The sequence below is a fragment of the Branchiostoma lanceolatum genome, chromosome 1 (genome assembly GCF_035083965.1).
Source record: "Branchiostoma lanceolatum isolate klBraLanc5 chromosome 1, klBraLanc5.hap2, whole genome shotgun sequence".
Classification (NCBI taxonomy): domain Eukaryota; kingdom Metazoa; phylum Chordata; class Leptocardii; order Amphioxiformes; family Branchiostomatidae; genus Branchiostoma; species Branchiostoma lanceolatum.
Genome location: NC_089722.1, coordinates 40,125,272 through 40,149,042, shown reverse-complemented (window position 1 = coordinate 40,149,042; position 23,771 = coordinate 40,125,272). Strand labels below are relative to the sequence as shown.

Below are 23,771 nucleotides of genomic sequence, written 5' to 3'. Positions count from 1 at the left end.
TTTCTCTCTATGATCTTGCCCTCTCCCCCTTTCTAATCATATACATGTAGTTACTTTTCACAATTAAGTCACTGCCAAGTTATTCCTTTGGTTGTGAAAAAAAGAAAGAACTCATAGATTTATGTTTTATTCATTTTACTGTATCATTGTGTGAAAAAAGACAATCTTATATGGTAATACTGTAATGCAGATGTATGTTCTAGGGAAATAGCATTTTTGATAGATTCCATTCAGCTTTAATTTATCTTTTTTGTTATAATTATATGGATGGCATCCTCTGTATACCCCAAACCCGATGCAGTAGCCTACAAATTACATTGATATGCCTCATACTCATAGTTATTTCCAAGTTTTCAGATATCAGACTTTCTTCTGCTCCAACCCCCGCTTGCTGTATATATCCGCGGTGAAGGGTTCCTCCAGTCTGAGCAGAACCTTGTAACACACGACAATCAGACAAGAAAGCACTCATAGTTTTATGGATTTGTCTTTTATTTTTTATTCTACTGTATCATCATGTAAACACAAGACAATCTGATATGGTAATACTGTAAGTTTTTTTAATGAGTTAGCTTTTATTTATCTTTTTAGTTTTGTTATATGGATGCCATTCTCTGTGCAACCCAAACCTGATATAGGAGCCAAATGATTAATTCCAAGTATTGTTTCATCAAACTTTCTTCTGCTCCAAACCCCGTTTGCTGTATATATCCGCGGTGAAGGGTTCCTCCAGTCTGAGCAGGACCTTGTAACACACGACGATCAGGCCGCACAGCAGCAGCCCGGCAGGACTCCCCATCACGAAGGCCGTGCCCAAGAAGTTGAGCGTCGTGCCCCAGTACATGGGGTTGTCCAGCACGTTGAAGGGGAAGCTGTAGATGCGCTCGTCCAGGTGGATGCCGAAGTAGTCCCCCATGAAGGTGCAGTACCAGCCGAGCCGCCAGAAGGAGCTGAGAACAAACAGCGATCCTGGATAATGAAGAACACAGAATGCATTAGTATTGTTACAGTAGTGAATTTCACATTAATCATCATCATTCTAGGGTGTTATCACTCCTTTCGAGGAACCCCTATCTTGTCAGACTCCAGGCTTTCCTTTGCCTATCGGTTCTCATTGATGTAGGGTCCAGGCGTTTAGATAAATTGTCCCTCCATCTTATTTTGGGCCTACCTCTTTGTAAATATCTTCATTTATTTATTTTACCAGTAGATTCACACTCAGGTCCATTGACCTATTTTTAAATGTCCCTGGATACATAGTCAGATATGTTACATAATACACAAGAATATAAGAAGTCAATACCAGACTAATAGTCAAAGCCATTTTGAATTAGGGTTACTTGAAAGAAAGAACACTTTCCAAGTCGTACAAAAGTGCAGTACAGCTACAGTATGACACAAATTTACCGCCAAAGTGTCATGACGTAACGATGAAATGTAAAAGTTGTGAGCATGGCTGTTACGTTTAATACTATTGTAAACTTTTGACATATTCTTCATTTCCAAAATCCGTTTCAAATCGTTTAATGCCTAGATGATTCCCTCAATTTTGGTCTAGATACATTTGTGATATGTTGCTTTATATATCACTGGAAAGCCTGCCTATTGGCATTACAACGATGCCCCGTTTTCTATAATCGTACATTCTTGGGTTGAGCACCAGAACTGCCTTCATTTGTATGTATGTGAGTCGCAGAGAAATGTTCCGAAATTTCCCTTCCAACAGGGTTTGATATCGAGTGATACCCCAGTCACATTTCGAGACCTGATAATTGAACATTGGCATAATGCTCTGTAGTTCATAGTCATGCCCAGAAATTTGAATTGTTTCCGAGTGCAGGTCGTGAACGTATTGAACGACCCTAGTACGTATGTAGCGCTCTTATTGTGGCGATATATTTATCTTTCCACCCGCGCAACAGTTTTCGTGTGTGTCTTTTAGATCATGGCTAACGTCATAAAACTCTAAGGTAATTTGTGCAAATTCACGCCCTATATCACGCACATTACCATATTTCGGTCGCCGCAGTAGCCGTAAGCGTATGTCACGTTGGTAGACAGTACTAGGCTTGATTAGACAGCCTACCTCAATGCTAGCCTGATTTAATCGCGCTCTAGCAGCCGCCCGTAACCCGTGGGGAGGGGACACAAACCCCCGGACAGCTGGAGTTTGCGTTATACAGACTACCTCAGTGCTTCCTTCCCAAAGTTTTAAAATTGAGACATGTAACTGCGGTCACCCCTGGAACTTTTCAGAAAAAGACATGGGAAACTTGACGGTTGAAACGGATGTGTCCTATTTTCATGACCACGACGACATCTTCGGGAACCGGAGTTTCTTCACGTTCTTAAGCGAGTTCCGACGAGCTCAGCCTCAACTTGTGTACCTGGAGGTCACCGTGCTTATCCTCGTCACGGTAAGATTTTCGTGTTTTTTAGCGAAGCTTCATAAGCAAGCTTAATAGTATATTTTAGGCCCGTTTCACAGAATTCCCAGAATTTTACAGGAATCCATAAAATCCATGCCCCCTCCAAAAAAAGGTCTGTGGACACCAAATCTTCAGACTGGCTTGGCAGACGCATAACTGACTTAGTGCTTTGTTAACAAATATTGGCATGGCAGAACTAAAGACTACTACGTTGGCACTTTCCTTACAATGAAGTAAGATCAACCCAGACACCTTCACAATGGCAATACTTTTTAATTGCAACACTTATATTTTCGTTTCAAGGCATCCTCATTTGAGGTGAAGCATGATGCTTTTTCCAATAGCTTGTGGTAGTGCAATTCGCCTTCGCTACGGCTCGAGTTTCTGGCCAAGCACACCGGATCACTCCTACTCTTCTCGATAAGTGTGTTGGGTCCTTTTACGTGCAGAGGCTTATGCCTGAATTAAAGCTCCCTCATACACGGGACCGCCGGCGTTACGTCACCATCCGAAATGACGAATGTAATCCCTTACAACATGTCCGAGCTGGAGTCGACCCCTAGGATCGTACTCGGGTCCTAGGATCCACGGAATTTGATCCAGATGGCTAGGCAGCGGGGTTGCGTTACCGCTTGCGCCACGGGGACATTTTTGATAATGTCACGATTATCGTACTTGTTGTTTTACACTTCAGTTTTAGCTTAAAAAAAAATAATTGAATACCGCGATTAAGTTCATGTGTTTCTACTATATTTACACCCATTATATAGAAATCTACTCCTTTGGAGTCTTTCTTTCTAAACTTGCCATTCAAAATGTTGACTTGAATTCCACAGGTCGCTGCTTACGTCACGAACGTCACCCTCGTCCTGGTCCTGACGCGAGACCGTCAGATGCACAACTGGACCAACTACCTGATCGTCCATCTGTGCTGCGTGGACGTCCTGCTGGCCAGTACTGCTCCTTTCGTCGCCGCGGCTCGCGTCACTCAGACGTGGGCCATGGGACCGGGTGTGTGTCACGGGCTGACCTACACCATGACGCTGTCCGCAACAGTCACCATGTGGACCATGGTTCTCATCAGTATCGAACGTTGCCACACAATCGTTACGCCGTTCAATGGGGGATGCATCCATGACAAGCGTTACTTCGCTGGAGCACTGGCAATAGTATGGACGGCATGCGGTCTGTACTGCTTGCCAATGGCTCTATATTTCAAAGAAATGACGTTCGCCTTAGTTGGTGATGACGTTGTGATTTGCACGCTGGTGTGGCCTGCCGTGGGGGCATCTCCCGTCTTTACCGCACTGGCATTTATTCTAACATTTTGTATCCCATTGATTATCATCAGTGTCAACTATTACAGAGTGTTCAAAACGTTCTGGGCATCGCGCTCTCGTGTGAAGGCAGAAATGCCCCTCCCATCACTTTCCGCCGACAGCCGGTCCATGGAAACAGAATCTGGGAGACACCAAATGACTTTGGCTGGTCAAACAAGCAATGCAAACATCGGGACTCCGGACAGAAGTCACCGATCCAAAGCTCCAGCGTTCTCCGGAAAAGACGTGCGCGTAGTGAAGGTCCTGGTCATGCTGGTGGTGACATTCTTAATCATGTGGCTCCCCGTCATGGTCATGATCTTGCTTATTCAACTAGACGGAAAGAGGGTTGAGCGCCACTTGCTGAAATCCCATCATTTCCTTGGTGTGTTGTGTTTCACTCTGTGCAACGCCATCCTCAATCCTGTGCTTTACGGACTAAGTAATCAGAGCAACCGAAATGGCGTGAGAAAGCTATTCGGGTAATGATGTCACAGCGTGCCACACCGCTGTCACAGGATTGGTTTTAAGGAACTATGTTATTTTTGTCCTCTACTGTCACTTTGTATGCCTTTGTATGTTTTGATTGTAATGTGTAGATATGAATGTGTAGACCACAGGAAGAATAGCCTCTTATGACGCTACTTGTGGATATAGATAAAACTCAAACTCAAACCGCTCGGAAATAGCTGTAACTAAGATGGTTTGATATCAGTGACATGTGGCATCATTTTATCATGGAATATAGAATTTACCACGATCATTCGGTTCAGTATCTCTGGGTTTTATTCACCGTCGGAAATCCTACCGAATTCCGGGCTTTATTGTGCTTTATTGCCCCCCCCCCCTCCCCCTATTGTCCTTGGGACAAATATACCGGATCCAGCCAAAGCATCGTTAAGGCCTCCGCCCGGACCCATGTTGATTTTAGAAAATGAGAAAACAACTCCCTGGCGACTTGGGGGGGGGGGGGCACTATTTCGCAAATTGCATTTTTTGCTGAAATACGCACCTACAAATATGGAGACTGAATATGAAAATGTAAAAATTGTGCAATTCTTTTTATATTAATTCATTAACCTAACCCCCTGCACATAATCCCTGAAGTTTATACTAGATGTTAATCTACTCATGAATATGTACGACGGGAGAACCAATAAGATATGTATATAGTTGTTAACATGTGACCTGTGCTTAGCCCAGTGGGGCAAACATGTACAATAAAGGTCTTCTTCACCATCAATTATCAAGTAACTTACCGGTGGCGGCGATAGCGTATCCCACTATCGGCAGGTGTAGGGCTGGGAGGGACGGCTGGCCTTGCATGGCTGTCATGTACAAGGAGTCCCTCACGGCCCCCATCAGGAGAATGGTAACGGCCATTACACTACAGGCAGTATACTTGGAACGGAACAAGTTGGTCATCCAGCGGGTGCGATACTCCGACCTGCGAACGGAAAACAGAGATTATTACAGCAAGGAGATTAACAATTAATCAAACCTACTTGATTACAGTAATCGCTTACAGAATGTTGCGTGGCTTAATGGTAGGGTTTTGGCCGAGAACACAGCCTTTGTGCCCTTGGGAAAGGAACTCAACACCGATATCCTGACTTCACACAGTTGAAATGAGTATCTTGCTTCTGTTAGGGACGTCCCTCGGTTTGGACGTTAAATGGAGGTCCCGTGTTTGAGGAGAGTCGCACCTCATGCACGTAAAAGAACCTACAACACTTATTGAAACGAATTGGGGATATGCAAAGTCCGCCTGGTCTCTACGTGCACGTGCGGTGACCTGTTACGTCAGACAGTCAACAGTGTGCTTGTTGTGCCTGGTAAACAAACAAACTACCGCAAATGGCGACCAGCTTCATGCCCGTAGCCAGGATTTTGATTGGGGGGGTTCGTTTTAATGTTTGAGGGACCAGCGAGCGCCGCAGGCGCGAGCTTTCTGGGGGGGGTCCGGGGGTATGCCCCCCCCCCCCCCGGGAAATTTGAAAAATTGAACCTTCTGATATGGCATTTCCTGTGTTTTTGAGAGGATTTCAAACTTAGAAATCAGAGACAAAGTGAGCAGTTTTTCTTGGATTCCAGCCCCGCTGGTGATACAAATAAGTCCACCTTTAAAAAAAAACTTGGACGTTAAAAAGTGGACCTTCGAGCGTGTAAAATTTCAAAAATTTAACCTTCTGAAAGGCCATTTCCTGTGTCTTTGAAGGGGTTTCAAAGGAAAAATCAGTGACAAAGTGAGCAGTTTTTTCTAGGATTATAGCCTCTGTGGCCTTGCTGGTGATGCAAATAAGTCCGCATTGAAAAAAAAAATCTTGAACATCAAAAAGTGGACCTTCAAGCCTGTGAAAGTGGACATTCAAGTAGACCTTCAAGCCTGTGGGGAGGTTCGTTCGAACCCCCCGACCCCCCCACCCCCCACCCCCTGGCTACGGGCATGAGCTTTATACCTCCATTCCTCTAGGTCGGCGACCGAGCTGCGGCCGAGCTGCGACCAAGCCATTTGACAGATCTAGAGTGTTAAAAGACTTTCATATTTTTGCGCTCTGTCATGTTTTTGTGCTTTGTGGTCTTTTCATGATCTTTTACATTTTGCATGTTATTCCATTATGAAATCAAGGGTTACACAAACCCGATTTAGGTCGCAGCGAAGTTGCAGTGCGATCGCCGAATAGTAGAGCATTTCACGAATGACGTCGTCTACGCAAATCACTACGCAGCCTGCACAAAAGTAGGGCAGAACTGTTTAAACACCGTACGCGTACGTATACAAATGTGTTGGACGGTTACGTATTCCAGAGAACACATATAGCGGAAAGGTAAAAGTAAGTTACCTGACTTCAGAAGTACACCTGCATGTATGTTGGCCCTAGCTGGAGCGGAGAAGTTGGCATGTGTAGTTTAGTCTCTACCAGACTAACCACGCCGGCTATAGGGAGAATATTTGTTGGTGGAGTTTGACCACCTTAGGGTTGCATTTGCAGAGGGATTTTGTTACCGTTACCGTGGAGTAAATCTTATGGCCAATTATTCCTTTTTTTTGCCAAATCCTACGATCCATACCCTCGTTGGAAGGCCTGGTGGAGGCCACATTGTAGTCCCCAGAAGAAGTCTGGCCGGAAGATCCAGGCTATGATTTTCGTGACCCAGTTGCACGGTATAGGCATTTGTATGACTCCAACCACTCGCACCGTGTAATAAGTAAACCAACACCTCCAACAGTACCCACCTGCACATAACCGTCCAGATCCCGGGCTTGAGGATTATACACAGCGCCGCGATCAGCATGTTGGGGTCCTCCAGCCGAACGTACTCCTCCAGGGCGGCCATGTTGTCGTGATACCCCGAACCTTACACTTTGGAGGGACTTCGTACCCGCCGCGCTGACCCTTCGTAATGCTTTTTCTTGATCTTTGACCAGTCACGACGGACATAACAAACAAACAGATTTTACCCCGGCCAGGTCTTCCATTGTTTCCTTTTTGCCTTATATAAGCTGACGCCGAAATAAAGGTATATGCATAGGAGGACTGTCTGGTGGCCGAGACCATATGGGTCGTGATCCATTGTTACGAGGTACCGGCTCCGCCAAGATGGTTACTAGTACTGTAAACATTTAAATGTTCGCGGTAGTTTTATTTTCGCTGTAATCTTGGCACCGCAAAGTCATGACACCGTGAGTTTCAAAGCGTTACTATTTAACTACAAAATTGGCAACTGCAAACACCGGGAAAATTACTTCATTCCCTTTCACAAACTAATATTTGTAAGTTACTGCGAAAATGAATTTACAGTAAATTTTCGAGTCTGTCCCCTCTCTCTCTCCCTCTCTCTCCTTCTCTCTCTCTCCCTCTCTCTCTCCCTCTCTCTCCTTCTCTCTCTCTCTCTCCCTCTCTCTCTCTCTCTCTCTCCCTCCCTCCCTCCCTCCCCCTCTCTCTCTCTCTCTCTCTCTCTCTCTCTCTCTCTCTCTCTCTCTCCATGTTACATGTGGGGGAGGGTGTTTGTGTGTGTGTGTGTGTGTGTTGTATATTTTGTAAACAGCTTAACTGAAGAATCTAGAAGTGTGATTCAGTGAGAGAAGCCGCAGGCTTTTTGATCCCCTGTTGAACTCCATGCGAAGCTTCATTGTTCTGTACCTCGCCCCGCCCAGTGCTGGGGCCCCGAGTTATTATGTTTGTCTGCTTCTCGGAAGTGCGTTGACCGCAGGTTGACCGAGGTTTACCTTTACACTTAGATAAATAGATTTTGCCTGGAAAATAACTACCGCAGACGCCATCACTCTCCATTATAACAACTTTGTTGAACAACAATTGCACAAAATACAAAGTACGGCAACTTCTTAACAATACCATGGGACTAAGCCACTTTATAAGAGACTAGTATGTAGTACAGGTGGTGTCTAGTATGCACTTGCACCAGGAAGTTCGTTGACCGCAGGTTGACCGAGGATTACCTTAACACAGCTTACAGAATTTACCGGCAAAATAACTGCCGTAGAAGTCATTGGTAATCATCATGACAATGTTAACTTTTTTTGCTCAACAATTGTATAAGATACAAATTACGGCGACCTTAATTCATTAACAAGTTCATAAGACTACGAGTAAACTACTCCATAAGACACTATGTAGTACAAGAAAGACCTTTGTGCACTTGTACAGATATTGGAGAACTTTCTAACACGTAGGCAGTTTCTTAGGTAAGCCCCTATATTTGCAATGCAGAGATTATGGCGCGTCTACATGTTATTCAATTTAGTCGTCTTATCAATTTAGGGGGATTCTGGTCCAGAAGACGACAGACATGAACATGCATTGCGCATATTGCAGTACTATTGGCATTCAATTTTGTAACAATTGGTCCCGCCAACCTTGCCTAAGTCGATCTTACAGCCTTTACTTCAAGTAACATGACACGACATAACATAACATATGATAGCATCTAACATATGATAGCGACTATATACATACCTTAAAATACTTATACATAGTACGTAGATCATATACATATACTGAAATTCTTGTAGAACACATAGCAATTCTACAAATCGTCAAAATGAGCAATGGTGTATTTCCTCCATTTTACTCTTCGGTTAGCAAACCAACACGCGAAATACATTTAAGAAATTGATATATATCATGGAATATATTAAGTTTATGTGAGCAATATACCAAAAAAATGAATTGAAATTGACAGACTCTAAAGTAATCCTAACCGTTACTTTACCATAAAGTAGTTCCTTTACCATTAATTTACCTGATATTTAAGTTTGCCTTTGACAAAACAGACTGCCTAACATGATCAATAAGTACTTAGTACCCACAAGGTAAATGATACCCAGTATTTGCATGATTATATGGATACGCCACCATCTCCATAATGCATCATGTAAGCCAAGATAACTATGAAGTATGAAAATCTTGGTGGTAAAACAAGATTTGACTCCGTAGTGGCAGCCACTATACACAAGCTTACTTTTGTAGTCGAAAGTCCTAAACCAATACTTAGTCTAGTAATTAGTCAAATCAAGCATTTTTGTTTTCACATACACAGTTGAAAACTTCCCATAACAGAGATCTTTTTCCGGTCATGTCAATAGGCTTTGATTCGAGATATGGCAAATGATATCTGATACAGAAGAGACATTACAATGTAATTGGTATTACAATTATCTTTTTAATTGACAAGCAGGAGTCCATCAATGCTTGTCAAACTCAATACAAAGGCCCCTATTCCACTTGACGGCAAACGCGCTGCCCTCTCGCTACGACCTACATTGAATTCGTGTAACCCTTGACTTCATAATTAGAATATCCTGCAAGATGTACAAGTATGACTGAAAAGGCAACAAAACACACAAAGCGTAAAAAGATTCGTTTTGTATCTATGAAATTCGTTGAGCGCTCTGTCAAATTTTACGTCGCAGCGCGATCGTAGCGAGGTCGCCATCCTACTGTACGCCGTGTATTTTTCTAGATTTGCCTGAACACCACGACGTTCACTACAATCATTATCACAGTGAACATGACGAAAAAGATCCTGTCAACACGAGAGGCCACCTCCCTCCACTCGTACATGGCCTCCTCGATCCTCCTCTTCTCCTCCCAGCTGGTCCTGGAGGCCTTCAGGTTGTTGACGATGGTGTCCATCTTGGCCAGGAGAACCGGGTCCATGGCGTTGTTGTTGTTGAACGGCTTGGTCAGATGAGTCGTCTCTATAGCTGAGGTGCTGTAGGGCCTGCTCATCCTGCCGGTGCGTCCGGACAGCGTGGCCTCCAGGTCCTTCCAGATACAGGAGTTCAGGCGAACCCCAGAGGCGTCAGGAGGGAAGCTGGTAAACAATGAAAACAGAAAATGTGATATAAAAACAGGAATTTCGGCTGCATCATCTTCGAAAGCCGCTAGGGGGCCACTATCGAACTTGAGTATCGTTTTCCCACTCTCTGCCCACATACCAAATATCATGATGTCCACTGACACACAAACAAACGTCGCATATAAATGTAGCACATAACCTTCTTGGCGAAGGTAACAAAATGAAATGAATCTCCATACAGCGTTAACTTACTGACAGCTGATTTGACATTGCTCTGACACAACTGACAGACGAAGACAGCCTTCAAACACCATGATGGCAACAGGCAGTTTTCAATCTATGTAATATACTAGTATAGACTTATTGTCATTTATTATTGCATTGTTGTTTATCAGTACTTGACTTTTTTGTATAACGGTTTGATTCTTATCTGTGACCCCTACCTCAACTCTACCTTGTTGAAAAGCGGCCGAACGAGTCATCGAGAATAGATAAAGGTTTTGCCTTGACTTACGTGATGGTGCGACGCCGGAAGCATCTCCAGAAGAACCACTCGGCCCACCTGGACGGCGTGTCGATGCGGAGGGACTTCTTGAGCCAGGCTGGGGGAGGGTGGGCGCGGAACGTGCCGAAGTGGAAGGTCAGGATGATCACGTTCATGGCGATCGCCAGGGCGTTCACGAACAGAACTGCGCCGAAGTACTTCCCTAGAGACAAGAAGAATCGTTAGTTAGTACGGAATTGAACCTTGAACGGGAACATCTAGCGATGCCAACACGGGGAACAATGGGTTCTTCTTCTCCACTTGGCCCTGTCATCAGTGAGCGAAGTTATGCTGTGGTTATGTCACTGGGCCCAGCATCCCTTTTCAAGTTGTTGGAATTAGTAAGGAATCATTGTACTGTAATTCTTGTTTCTTTCAGTGTAACTTTATGTTCACTGCTTTCACCTCTGTACCGTGATTCACAGTCCGTGAACTTATCATCACCGTGAAAAAAACTATTGTTATTATTTATGATTCCTTCACACATCCGTTCTGTAAATCAGTTGCCACAACCCTGAAGTTAAAGTTCAGTGAAAATGTCAATATTCCTTACACCGTGAAATTTTTCTACTGTGAAGATAAAGTGAATTACATTCGCACATACAAAACATTGATCAAATCAAATAAATCCATGTACAAGTTCAGGCTTACGTAGGCTCATATTGAACATTTGTACTAAATAGTACTTCTAACAATAATTTGATAACCGTGACAAATTTCCTCAGGTTGGAGAATGACTGAATATAGAAGTTATTTTATTCACAACCAAGTAGTTACACGAGCCAAAAGGCTCGTGGCTTGTGTAGATTCTTGGTTGTGAATAAAAGAATTTTGCTATTCAATCATCACTGACATCAGATAAGTTTGAATATAAAAAATGTATTGAAATCAAATGAACATTCAATACAAAGGACTATACAATGATGAGATATTGTCAGTCAATAACTTAGCTAAAATTGAAAGGAGTTCGTGATTTACATATCAGTCATCAATACAGTAAATTTGGAAATACGCAAACTTCATAATTATGTATAATGAACATGAGGTCTTTGAATAGCCTGGTCGTACCTATGATGGGCACGTAGGTGGAAGTCTTTGGCAGCTGACCGGCCACCACCTCCATGTTGACAACGTTGGCTAGCAGCGCCGTCAGAACCATCGTCATTCTTTCCCCGGACTCAGGGGGTGTCAGGAAACCCAGCAAACTGTAAATTCAACATAGCAATAGATTTATACAAGAGGTATGAGTAGGACTTCCAACAGGAAGACACGTGACATATCAGGTTATCAACGTTATCATTATATTATATTGCCTATCATAATATTGGAGTAGTTATAGAGGCTTGTAATTAGTCCACAGGCTTTGGAAATCCATGTTTTGATTAGGCTGTCTGTTGAACGTTTGTAAAGCAAAACTAACGAGTTCATTTCTAGACCATTGATATAATCTACTAGGAATGCACAGTCATGTACATGTATACAGATGTACATACCTGATCAACATCAGCACACAGGCTGGTACAAAGATGTAGTACTGATAGTAGAGCGACCTTCTGTTCATCACTAGGGTGAAGGTGACGTCAGGGTAAGGTTCAGGGCAGCAGCTGGACACAAGAAGTACATCATTCTGTTTAGTCTCGATTAAATCATATTCAGATAAGGTAGAAGAGGTAAAGTAGTCATCATCAACTGAGGTGACTCATCATGCTTTTTCAAGTAGCTAGTAGTAGTGTAATGCAGTTTCGCCACGGCTCGCGTTTTTGGCCAAGTACACCGGGTCACCCCTACTCTTCTCGATAGATTTTCAAGAACGTATTGAAGAGCTTGATATCTAATTTGTTATGTGTGGCTACCCTGAATATACGTTATGATTAAGTCCATTAAGGTTAGACATCCAGAGGAGAGACAAAGGTCATATAATAAGCAGCTGGATATGATTTTGGAAAAGATCAGACGTTTCAAGTATAGTACCATCCACTACTTTTCGTCAGTGACTCTGAGCAAGATTGCCCGTTTCCAAAAGCATGTCCAATTGCTTGTCAATGAGTAACTGCTTTTTGGGCGTTATACATAAGATATGAAGGACAAATGAAAAACACTTAACGCCAAGAAAACACCCTACTTGTAGTAATGAACATGTCTCTCCGCCAGCAGGTCAGTGACCTCCCACTCCTCATTCGGACCCAGGTTGGTTAGATCTCCCTTCGGGAACCTGTGGAGCCAAACAATATCTCACTTAGGCTTTATCTACATTGATAACAAAACTTTGTTCAGTTGTACTAACCTATCTATCTATCCATATATCTATATTTATTTCTATCTATCTATCTATCTATCTATCTATCTATCTATCTATCTATCTATCTATCTATCTAGTACATGTATGAATCTATCGAATACTATATGTTTATATTTCTATCTATATCAAGTAGTATATCTATATCTATGTATCCATCTATATCTATATATCTATTAATCTATATCCATCTCTCTCTCTCTCTCTCTCTCTCTATATATATATATATATATATATATATATATATATGTGTGTGTGTGTGTATGTGTGTGTGTGTGTGTGTGTGTGAGTGTGTGTGTGTGTGTACATTCATAAGGAAAGGATATCATCATATATATATTGTATACGGAGATTCTCGAGTTGGTTTATCTGCAAATGATAGAGAAGGTAGAGCAGGTATGGCACACGATCTACCCACCGATTGACGAGATCCATCTGAACCCCGTCGTACGACCAGGAGCAGAACTTGAGCGGGCAGACCTGGCTGTCTTCCGGGAAGCTGTTGATGTTGACCCGGCAGGCGGCCTTGTGCGTGAAGGGGTACAGGAAGGTCACTGAGCCGTCCGGCAGGATGGTCGCTCTGAAGTCTGGGGTCTCCCCGAACCCTTCCTCAAAGACACTGCGGAAGAATTTTAAGAAGCGGTTAATGCAATGTATATGCATATATATATATGTGTGTGTGTGTGTGTGTGTGTGTGTGTGTGTGTGTGTGTGTGTGTGTGTGTGTCTGTTTGTGTGTATACATACATATATATCTGGCGTATCTTATTACCTGGGTGTCTGTATCTGTATCTGTATCTATATAGCCGGTATAACCGCCATTCGGCGTAACACACCAGCTTCGCAGGCACGCGGCGCGGCAGCAGCTGGTTATATTACACCGAACGACCTGTCACGTCTAACCTTCGCATATCTAACTGCATGCATTGTTTAAAGCTATCTAATGAGGATGCTTCCACTGTACTTGGTTGTAACGAGTTCCACTCTACGATCGTTCTAGGAAAATACGAATTTTTAAACACATCAATCCTAGGTTGAAAAGTCTGATACTTAAAGGCATGGCTATTTCTTGTCCTTTTCTGAGCTGGTATTAGATACTTATTAGTTGGTACGTCCACCAATTTATTAGTCATTTTGTACATCATGCATAGTCTGGACATTTTCCTTCTCTCCTCGAGTGACATCCACTGCAGATCTGTTTTCATTTTGGTGACACTAGCACCCCTGACGTAGTTGTTCGTGCAGAATCTGGCTGCTTGGTTCTGTACCCTCTCCAATTTTTCTTTGTCTTTCTTAGTATATGGATCCCATACTGTTGCTGCGTATTCTAAGTTTGGTCTTACGAGTGATGTGTACGCAAGTGATTTTACCTTCAATGGGCATGCCCACAAATTCCGTTTGATCACTCCTAACGTCTGTTTAGCCTTGTTTGTTATGTTGTTGACATGGGCACCCCACTTTAGGTCGGTTGTTAATGTAACACCCAGGTATGGGTGTTTTTTTGTTGTTGCTAAAGTCTTACCACAAAACTGGTAGCTAGTTACATGTGGGGTCCTTTTGCTTGTTATGTGCATAATGTAGCATTTTTCGGGATTAAACTGCATGAGCCATTTGCTTTGCCATTCCTCGAGTGCGTTCAGATCTTTTTGCAGAAGTTGTGAATCATTATGTGTGGACAGTTCTACATATAACAGACAGTCATCGGCGAATAACCTCACATTTGAATCAAGCTGATCTGGCAAATCGTTTATGTACAAAAGGAAGAGCAATGGTCCCAGGACGGTTCCTTGTGGAACTCCCGACGCTACTCTAACCGGGGCTGAGGCCTTCCCTTCTACCACTACCGTCTGCTCCCTGTTGGTCAGGAAAGCCTTCAGCCAATTCAGTGTAGTACCTTGAATTCCATAGTACTCCAGTTTTGAAATAAGTCTGTTATGGGGGACTTTGTCAAAGGCTTTGGTGAAGTCGAGTATTGCTAAGTCCACCTGTCGTTTATTGTTCAGTGCACCAGCTATGTCGTGAGCTGTTAGTATCAGCTGTGTTTCTGTTGATCGCTTGGCTCTGAATCCATGCTGATAATCCGTCAATATACTGTGACTCTCAAGGTGCTTCATGACATGGCTGTGAATAATGTGTTCAAGCAATTTGCTGCATATACAGGTCAGTGAAACAGGTCTGTAGTTACTTGGGACCGCTCTATCTCCCTTTTTAAAAATGGCGCATATGTTTGCATCTCTCCAGTCTTTGGGGATTTCTCCTGTGTCTAAGGAATGTTGGAAAATATTGGTCAACACAGGTGCAATTTCACTAGCCGTCATTTTGAGGAACCAAGGTGGTATTTGGTCTGGTCCGGATGCTTTAGAGGGATTGAGACCATGAAGCATTTTTTCGACACCATCAGTGGAAATCTTAATATGCTCCATGGGATGGGTACATGGCTGTCCAAGTGACGGCATATCTGAGGTGTCTTCTTCTGTGAATACACTTTTAAACTGTGAGCTGAGTGCTTCTGCTTTTTTCTCGCTGTCACTGATAATGGTATTTCCCACCTTTAGTGGGGCTACTCCGACAAGGTCTCTCCTTAATCCTTTTATGTACGACCAGAATGTTTTGGGTTTGTCAGTTATAGCTTCCCCCAGTATGTCTGCCACATATTTTGAGTGTGCTACTTTTATGCTCTTTTGGACCCCCTTTTTAACTCTCTTGTATTTGTTCCAGTCTTCTTCCTGTCCTGTTCTCTTAGCTTTGTTGTAAAGGCGTTGCTTCTTGCGACAATGCCTTCTTAAGTTTCTATTGAACCAGGGCAGGTTAAATCTGCTTGATGTTATTTTACTAGGTACATGCTTATTCATTGTGTGTTTCATTTTGTCTTTGAAGTCTGTCCACTTCTGTGTCACAGACATGTCCTTGCATTTTTTGTCAAAGTTCTCTGCATAGTCTGTAAGATCTTCCTTGATAGCCGGTTCATCAGCTTTCGTACGAATGTACACTTTTCTCTTTGGTTTCCTGTTCTGTTTGGGTGCCAGGTTAACGTCCACCAGGACCATGTCGTGGTCACTTATTCCTGGGACTACTGTGGTTTTGTCAATTATGTTGGGGTTATTAACTAAAACGAGGTCCAAGAGATTACCATTTCTAGTTGGTTCTTGAACTGTTTGGAATAACCCATGGTTATCCACTAAATGCAGTAGCTTCTCTGCCTGCCCAGTGTGGTTCTTAGTGTTATCTGTTACGCTGGTATCCCAATTTATACCAGGAGTGTTGAAATCTCCGAGGATGATCACATTGTCAGAGTTAATCTTGGCTCCCATTTTATCTATAGACCTATCAAGTTCATCTAGACTATTGCCCTGGTCAGATGGAGGTCTGTAGTATGTACCAATCATTAGCGGTTTCCTTCCTGCAAGTTGAGTTTGTGTCCAAAGAATCTCACAATCTGTGTCTAGATCAGGTCTGTGAGTGACAATCAAATCATCCCTGTTGGTCTGGAATACACCACCTCCAGGGCCGTTTTGCCTGTCTTTGCGGTGTGCTATGTAGTTGTCAGGGAATATTTCACTGCTTGCTATGTCTCGATTGAGCCATGACTCTGTGCCTGCTACTATGTCTGGTTTGTAAGTGTCAATGACAGTCGCCAGTTCAGCTGTTTTGTTTCGAACACTCTGGCAGTTTACCAGCAGAAGTTTACATTTGTTCCTTGTCCTTTTTTCTTTGTAACCATGATCTCTCATGTGGGTACTAGTATTGCCCTGATTTGATCTAAGTGGAGTGGATGTGGCCATTGGGGTGTCCTCTGACAAACTTGAGCTAGAGCTCAGTGTATCAAATGAATTTACGGAATGGAAACTATCATCGGTGATGTCGAACATGGCTGATGCAAAGTTGGGTACACCGCAGTCACAGCATATCCATGAGTATGATCTGTGCGTTTCTAATACTGTGTATACCTGAGAACATAGCCCAATGCAGTCTTTATGATACCATCTATTACATTCATCACAGCAAATAGCCGCATGGGTATTCTGAACAGCCTTGTTGCAGTTCCCACAGGGGCATTTTGGTGGTCTGGGCCCTGGATTCACCTCAACATCCCCACTTAGAAGCAGTATGATCATTATCTGCGACAATTTTGTACTATCATTGTGCATCAGTAACTTATTGCGGCTGAAATAAGTCCCATTTATCCCACTGTGTTTAATCATAAAAGCAAACGTGGCCCAGTCTGAGGTACAGTCAGTTCTGAAAGTACTTGTCACATGTACTTCATTTATCTCCTGTTTAGTGTTTGGCTGAGATCCTGGTTTGGCTTTGCTAAACATTAGGCAAAGGGCCAGTAATATGCATGTGTAGTGGAGTTCCATTTTGTTACTACGCAGCGGGACCCGGTCACCACTTTCCTGCTAGTAACCAGCGGGCTCCCAGTCACCGCTCCTGTTCTTAACCAGCGGGATCCAATCGCCGCTCCTGTTAGTAACCAGCAGGACCCAGTCACTGCTCCTGTTTTAACCAGCGGGCTCCCAGTCACCGCTCCTGTTATTGTGTTAATAACCAGCGGGATCCAATCACCGCTTTCCTTTATCCTGCGGGACCCAGTCACCGCTCTTTTAGTAACCAGCAGGACCCAGTCACTGCTCCTGTTAATATCCAGCGGGATCCAATCACCACTTTCCTTTATCCAGCGGGACCCAGTCACCGCCCTTTCAGTAACCAGCAGGACCCAGTCACTGCTCCTGTTCTTAACCAGCGGGCTCCCAGTCACCGCTCCTGTTAATATCCAGCGGGATCCAATCACCGCTTTCCTTTATCCAGCGGGACCCAGTCACCGCTTTGTTTCTTACACAGAATTACTACAAGTGTTACAGTGTTACAAATGTAAGGTGATCAGTCGAGGTTGTTAGTGAATTCAATACAGGTTTTGCAAACGCAAACCTGTAAATTATGCGGTTACACACCAGTAATTTGTCTGTCTATCGCCGGTCGAGACCGACGCTAATAAACCGTGCCAATTCCACAACAATAATACGTACCAAACAACAAGTATTTGTCCCAGCTGCTGTATATTTGCAATTCGACTCCCTAAAGAAAGCTATCAAAGTAAGTTCGGGTCCAAATCGGCATGCATGCCCTCCCACTCTTTACGTATTCACATGCAAATCAGTCGGGACACGATGTTCAAACTCTTTCACGTTTCACAGAATTTAGCGTACTGCAAGGTGACAAAATAGATCAAAACAAAACATATACGTCTTCCAAGTTACCAAGTAAACTATGCAATCATAGGTCGTCCCAAATATCTACATACATAAATGTACAATGGAATCGGTAAGGTTCTCTTCCCACTCTGTACTCACCGCCCTCCCACTCTGTACGCGTTGGTTTCAAACCAGTCCAAAATTTGATTTAAATACTGACAATTTCACTATTCACCGGCTTTACAGGTCCTAGATATGTTCAAATACGACCTATGCTCCAAACTGAAAATAAAACTAAGGTTAATAAGTACAAAATACGTGAAAATTCGGGAGATTCTCGGAGCTCTCGAAATCCGCTGCTGCTCGCCTCCGCGCCTGCTCGCCAGTGTCTAACCTTCATCAACGTATATACATATATCTACATAAGAAAAGCTATGGGTATGGCATGACCATACTATTTATCACCTGCTCTTTATTATATGCTTCTTTACGCGGCCTTTGCATAAAGGCTAAAAGACGTGTGACAGGTATATTACATGGTTGTAGTCACACTCGTACAATGTTACAGGGTTTAAAGGCAGGCTAACCTTAATTTCGTAAAGCATACTGCAGTATGTTAAATATACCACTAAGACCAGTTCTGACTTCTTTTACATGAGTCCATCATAGATTAGCGTTTTTACAATATTTGAAATTCGCGGTGTGCTGATGTAATACCGGCGATGTCCAACGACCTTTGACCTTTGTGACGTCAGATTCCGAGTCGGCCACATCTGCATCATAGGAATTGCTCCAGACGCCATTTCTCCGACTCGGAATCTGACGTCACAAAGGTCAAAGGTCTTCGTACCTGTTAAACAGGACAATGTCAGGTCTCCAGATTTTACTGCCCTGGATTCGCAGTGACTTCACTCCATTGAATTCAGACGGATCCCACGTTAAAAACTGGTCCGTCCAAAACTGGAAAAAAATTGATAAGTTTCTGATATAGTACAAAATGCATCATCGTACTGCAGAACAAAATAGATAAAGATGCTGAAGCGATGAACAAATATTATGTCTGGTGTACAGAAAAGATTTTTAAAGGAAACTGTTTACATACCATTCTCATCCAAAGGTTGACTGTGAGCATATGGTTCCTGTCGTCCTGTTTATTAAGAAAGAAACAACAATGAATAACTCGAAATATTCTTTTAGATTTTTTAAGCTGTAATTTCTTATATTCCTTTTGATATGCAACAAGGTTAACAATCAATTGTACTTTTAAGTGTGAACAATAGTTCAAAACCATTCTCGATGTCTTTGAATGGCGGATAGAGTGTTTCACTTTCCATATCAAGAAAGCCGTTATTAGGCATTTTTGAGACTTTATGTCCTAAGCTTGATTTGCATTCCTATGGACCGTCGGTAAACTATACTCACGTATTCTTGTGATATCCACTTCTGCGAGTTATACGGACTTAGTAGAACATCCGCGAATAATTTCAGGACATAGTAGAAGTTACTGTAACTGCACAAATGTTTCACCGCGAACTTAAAACCACCGCGAACATTTTTGTCCAATACTATAGCAGTATGCGACTATAGCGCTGCCGCGAACTTCAAACCACCACGAACACTCCATTTTCGCCTTAGCGCGAAATAAAAACCGCGCGAACTTAAATGTATTTACAGCATTAGAGATGTTTAGAATATCTGTAGATTTCCGAAAGGTATGATTCGCTGAAATGCAAATAGCTCGGTTCGCGACTATATGTTGGTGTCATTATGGTCCCGCGAGAAAATACTTTTTTTTATTCTAAAAATAGATTAATATGGGCATACCAGGTGTAGATACTCCGCAACGGCGACGTCAATGGTGACGTTGACGGCGTCTGATACGTTCTTGACGGGCCGACGGTCGGTGTTGTACCCCTCTAGAAGAGTCATGAGCAGCTCTTCCTCGGAGGACTGTACTTCGCTGCCCGATGTGACTTTAAAAGAAGTATTCAGGCTATCGTTAGTACAAATATGTATGGAGAGGGAGTCTAGTCTAAGATCTTATGCGGTCAAAATTAATGAAAAACTTATATCATGGAATACATTATAATGCATTAAGAGTACTTGTTAGTTATAAACAAATTCTAAAAAATCTGCTTAAACTTAATCAACATTTTATGATGTAAGTCATCACATCCCATTGGGGCTGCGACCTCGCTGCGACCGAGCGATTTGACAGAGTACTCGACGAATTTCTTACATACATGATGAATCTCTTTCCGATATGTGTGATTTGTTTGTTATGTTGCATGGTGTTCCGATTTTGAAATCAAGGGTTACAAAATCCAATGTAGGTCGCGATCGCAGCGAGTGTACCAGGCAAAGACCAAAGACCCCCCCCCCCCCCCGCTGAGTGACTAGAGTCACGTTTCGAAGTTACTAAGATGAAGTCCATGAGAGGGTTACTTGAGTAGCCTAAATCCATGTTTACACATCGCTGAGTCGACTCACTGAAAGCGGAGTCGACTTCAAGTTGACTCCGGCGGGGTCGACTAGTAAATCCCAGACATTGAGAAAAGCGACACTTGATAAAGCCATTTCTCATTGCCCTTTATATATGTACCTTCGTAAACAAAGCCCCAAGATACTGACATTACCGACGCAACAGGGTGTGTTGGCAAACAGGTTTAGACAGACTGTACAACAAGCTCTTGCCCTTCGACCTACGACATAAGTTATGTTTTCGCACGGTGCAGAAAACACAATCTATAAGGTTTGATAAAGACGACTAGATTTGTGCTAACTGTGTTACGGTATAGACATTGGGACAGAGTTAGCACAAGAGGAACAAGATTGTTATAAGCTGTTTCATGTTAAGAAATTTGTGGTGTTGAAAAATACGGCCTAATGAATTGGAAGTAATGCTATTCACACCAGGCGTCTTGCCATTTCATAACTGTCACATTGAAAAGTGCTGTGCTGAGGGATTGATCGATAAAAACACGGGTTCTATATCCTTGTTCTATTGACTTACTGTGTGTGATAACTGTGTAACGGCATAGGAAGTGTTACAAAGTTAGCACGTCATTGAGGAACAAGACTGTTTTAACTTGTTTTATGTTCAGACATTTTTGAGGCTAATGATTTGGAAGTAATACTATTCACATCAGGCTTCTTACCATTTCATTACTGTCACATTGAAAAATGTTGTGATGAGAAAGTTATTGAATAAAAACATGGGTTCTATGTCCTTGATGTTGACTTAGTCGACTGTATATCAAACAATATTGAAGTGAACACCAACATTATGTGTGATTGAAAATCACCCTTGGCTATATTTGCCGCGACAGACAAAGACATTTTTTTCGCGCCCCATTCTCTTAAGTTCAGTGAACCTCCTTACGGCTATACAATTTACGGTGTAACTGCTTTTAAATATTAATCTGCGTTCTATTTGTATATTGTGAATAAGCCGGACACAAGTAACGTTACATGTATGTTTTGTCTTATTAGCGCGGTCACATTCATCGTGGGGGATGGTACCACGAAGGGAGTGGCATAACTGACATGCTAGTGGCATAAAAGCCACAAACTGTAAAGCCTTCTACACGTATCTGTTTTACAAGAAAATGACTGCAATGATTTGAAATCTCTAGATGGAACGTTGACGTTAAATGATTCAGTCTCGAAATATACGTTATACCCTTTCCTGTGTGGTAAGACCCTTCTTCTTTCTGTGCTCTCTTCGTTCACTAATGTTGGCAACATGAAAGTTGGACTCACCTTGTAACATGGCGGCAAGGATAAACGGTACGCTTTTCCAGGTCTTCATATTTCCTCAGTTTCTTGATCGTGAATCTTGAAACGCTGGGCTGGGAAGGGGACCAGTATCTGCAGTAACAAAAAGTTGTTCAGTTGTAACAAGATATACAATCTTAGACATGTCATTGAAACGGGGGATCATGTCCGGGATTGTCTGCCGTGCAAAACTACAACTCAATCAAAAACAGAATCTAAAGCATACGAATGAATGAATGAATGATTATTTCATTTTCGTGTCCCGCGACTCAATAAAATCATCAAGGCCATACGGACTTAAAGGAAACCAATTGAATACATAAACTTGACAAAGGAGTGTTGGTAGAGGTACAGTTATAAATAGTAATAATCAGAAATAAATCATAGTAATAGCAGTAATAGGTAACACAAAATAACATGTACATGATACACCAGCAACACAAAAAGGACACACCTGGTAAATCGATTCAAATCAATTTGAATTTAAAGAAAACAAGTGGTAAACGAATAGTAATTCAGAAGACAAATGGTTGTAGCCAACAGGCTCACATCTTACCTCTCTGTGTCCGTGTCTTCAACTGGTGCACTCGGGAAAGATAAAGCCACAAGGAACAGTTCCTTCTCGCGGTGAACACGCCCATATCTGGTAGTTTTCTGTTGTGTAGATCATCGTTAACCAATGGGGCGTCTTAAGGGGTCAACCTCTCTGTCAATATTCAAAATATGATAAGGGTTGTCTTTTGTTATGCAGGAGTGTAGTTTGAGCAGTACTTTTCCATGATTCATTGCCCATAGGCGATTCCTCGACATCTAACCAATAAGAGAATTGTCGGGTCACCCAGATGGCATTGGAACCTATTTTAGTCGTGTGACGTACACCCTTAGGCTCTGTCCCAGTCAGGTTACTCTGGGACAATTAGCGCCATTGTATGGTTATGTCATATATGGGAGGGGGGTCAAAGTGGGATTGAATGGCTGCCAAAAGTTGTCCTGTTGTTGTTGTTTTGTTGAACGAATGTTCTTCTTGACGACTTGCAGCTTGCCTTCTACTAGATCAATTGACATAGTTTTTTTATCATTGCAGAATATAACAAGGTTATAATCTGTAATATGCAATTGAAGACACATGTTTTGTTGTTGAAGCCCCCCTCCCCATGTTGTGAAGTCTCTGGGAACCTGACCTTTTGAACAGGAACTGGCTGGCGGAAACGGACTGGGTTGCATATGACAATAAGGAGGGAGGGGGCTGGTGTGATTTAATCTTTTTCGAAATCCATATTAAGAATTCTTAATTCACGAAAGTTTTTAACTTAAGCTCATTCTATTTAAACGTAGAAAATGGCGATGCAAGGAATACAGTGTTCTATCCTGTTACACAAGAAACTGGATCGATTTTGGAAACGACCAGACGTTTCAGGTCGCATCCACTACATTTCGTCGCTACTAAATTTTCACCAGTATAGACATCAAAGCACTGTGGGTTTTTTTTTCCAGCGCTAATATTCATTACAAGGTTTCGTTCATAGATTGTGTGTAGATTATCACCATCCCCTCAAGTTGCATACCTTGAATGGTGGTAGTGAAAAGTAGCGACCCAGGAAATAGCATCAGCGCATAACAAACAAAAAGTTCGTCATGGGGCAAAAAGTTCTATTGCACAGAACGCTTACGGTACCCTGAACCAAACCATAATACATATAATAGGGGCGTGGGAACATACGGCGGTCCCCTGAAGTACTTACCAGTCTTGCAAGATGGAGCTTAAAAGTGCTCATGACATCACACCAAGGAGGTTGATAACAAAGTAAAATCACTTTGTATTCTGATTATGCATCGACTGTTTTATCTAGTTTGGCAGTGAAACCTCTTTGTATAGTTTGAATGATACTT

At 42.6% G+C, this 23,771-nt stretch overlaps 2 protein-coding genes across 2 annotated transcripts; both read right to left on the bottom strand.

Annotated features, from left to right (window-relative positions):
- Window positions 1-474: 474 nt before the first annotated feature.
- LOC136422864 (uncharacterized) lies at window positions 475-7,304 on the bottom strand. The gene is made up of 3 exons (XM_066410776.1): window positions 6,987-7,304; window positions 5,008-5,195; window positions 475-969 (listed from the first exon to the last, which is right to left on the bottom strand). The coding sequence occupies exons 1-3, from the start codon at window positions 7,085-7,087 to the stop codon at window positions 671-673; spliced, it is 588 nt and encodes a 195-aa protein (XP_066266873.1). The 5' UTR covers window positions 7,088-7,304; the 3' UTR covers window positions 475-670.
- A 732-nt stretch (window positions 7,305-8,036) lies between these two features.
- Window positions 8,037-21,976, bottom strand: LOC136422854 (neuronal acetylcholine receptor subunit alpha-10-like). Its single transcript, XM_066410766.1, has 10 exons — window positions 21,867-21,976; window positions 19,929-20,077; window positions 19,207-19,251; window positions 18,955-19,064; window positions 13,331-13,531; window positions 12,739-12,828; window positions 12,110-12,220; window positions 11,685-11,821; window positions 10,587-10,779; window positions 8,037-10,087 (listed from the first exon to the last, which is right to left on the bottom strand). Exons 1-10 carry the CDS (start codon window positions 21,913-21,915, stop codon window positions 9,730-9,732), a joined length of 1,443 nt encoding a protein of 480 aa, XP_066266863.1. The 5' UTR covers window positions 21,916-21,976; the 3' UTR covers window positions 8,037-9,729.
- Window positions 21,977-23,771: the final 1,795 nt, after the last annotated feature.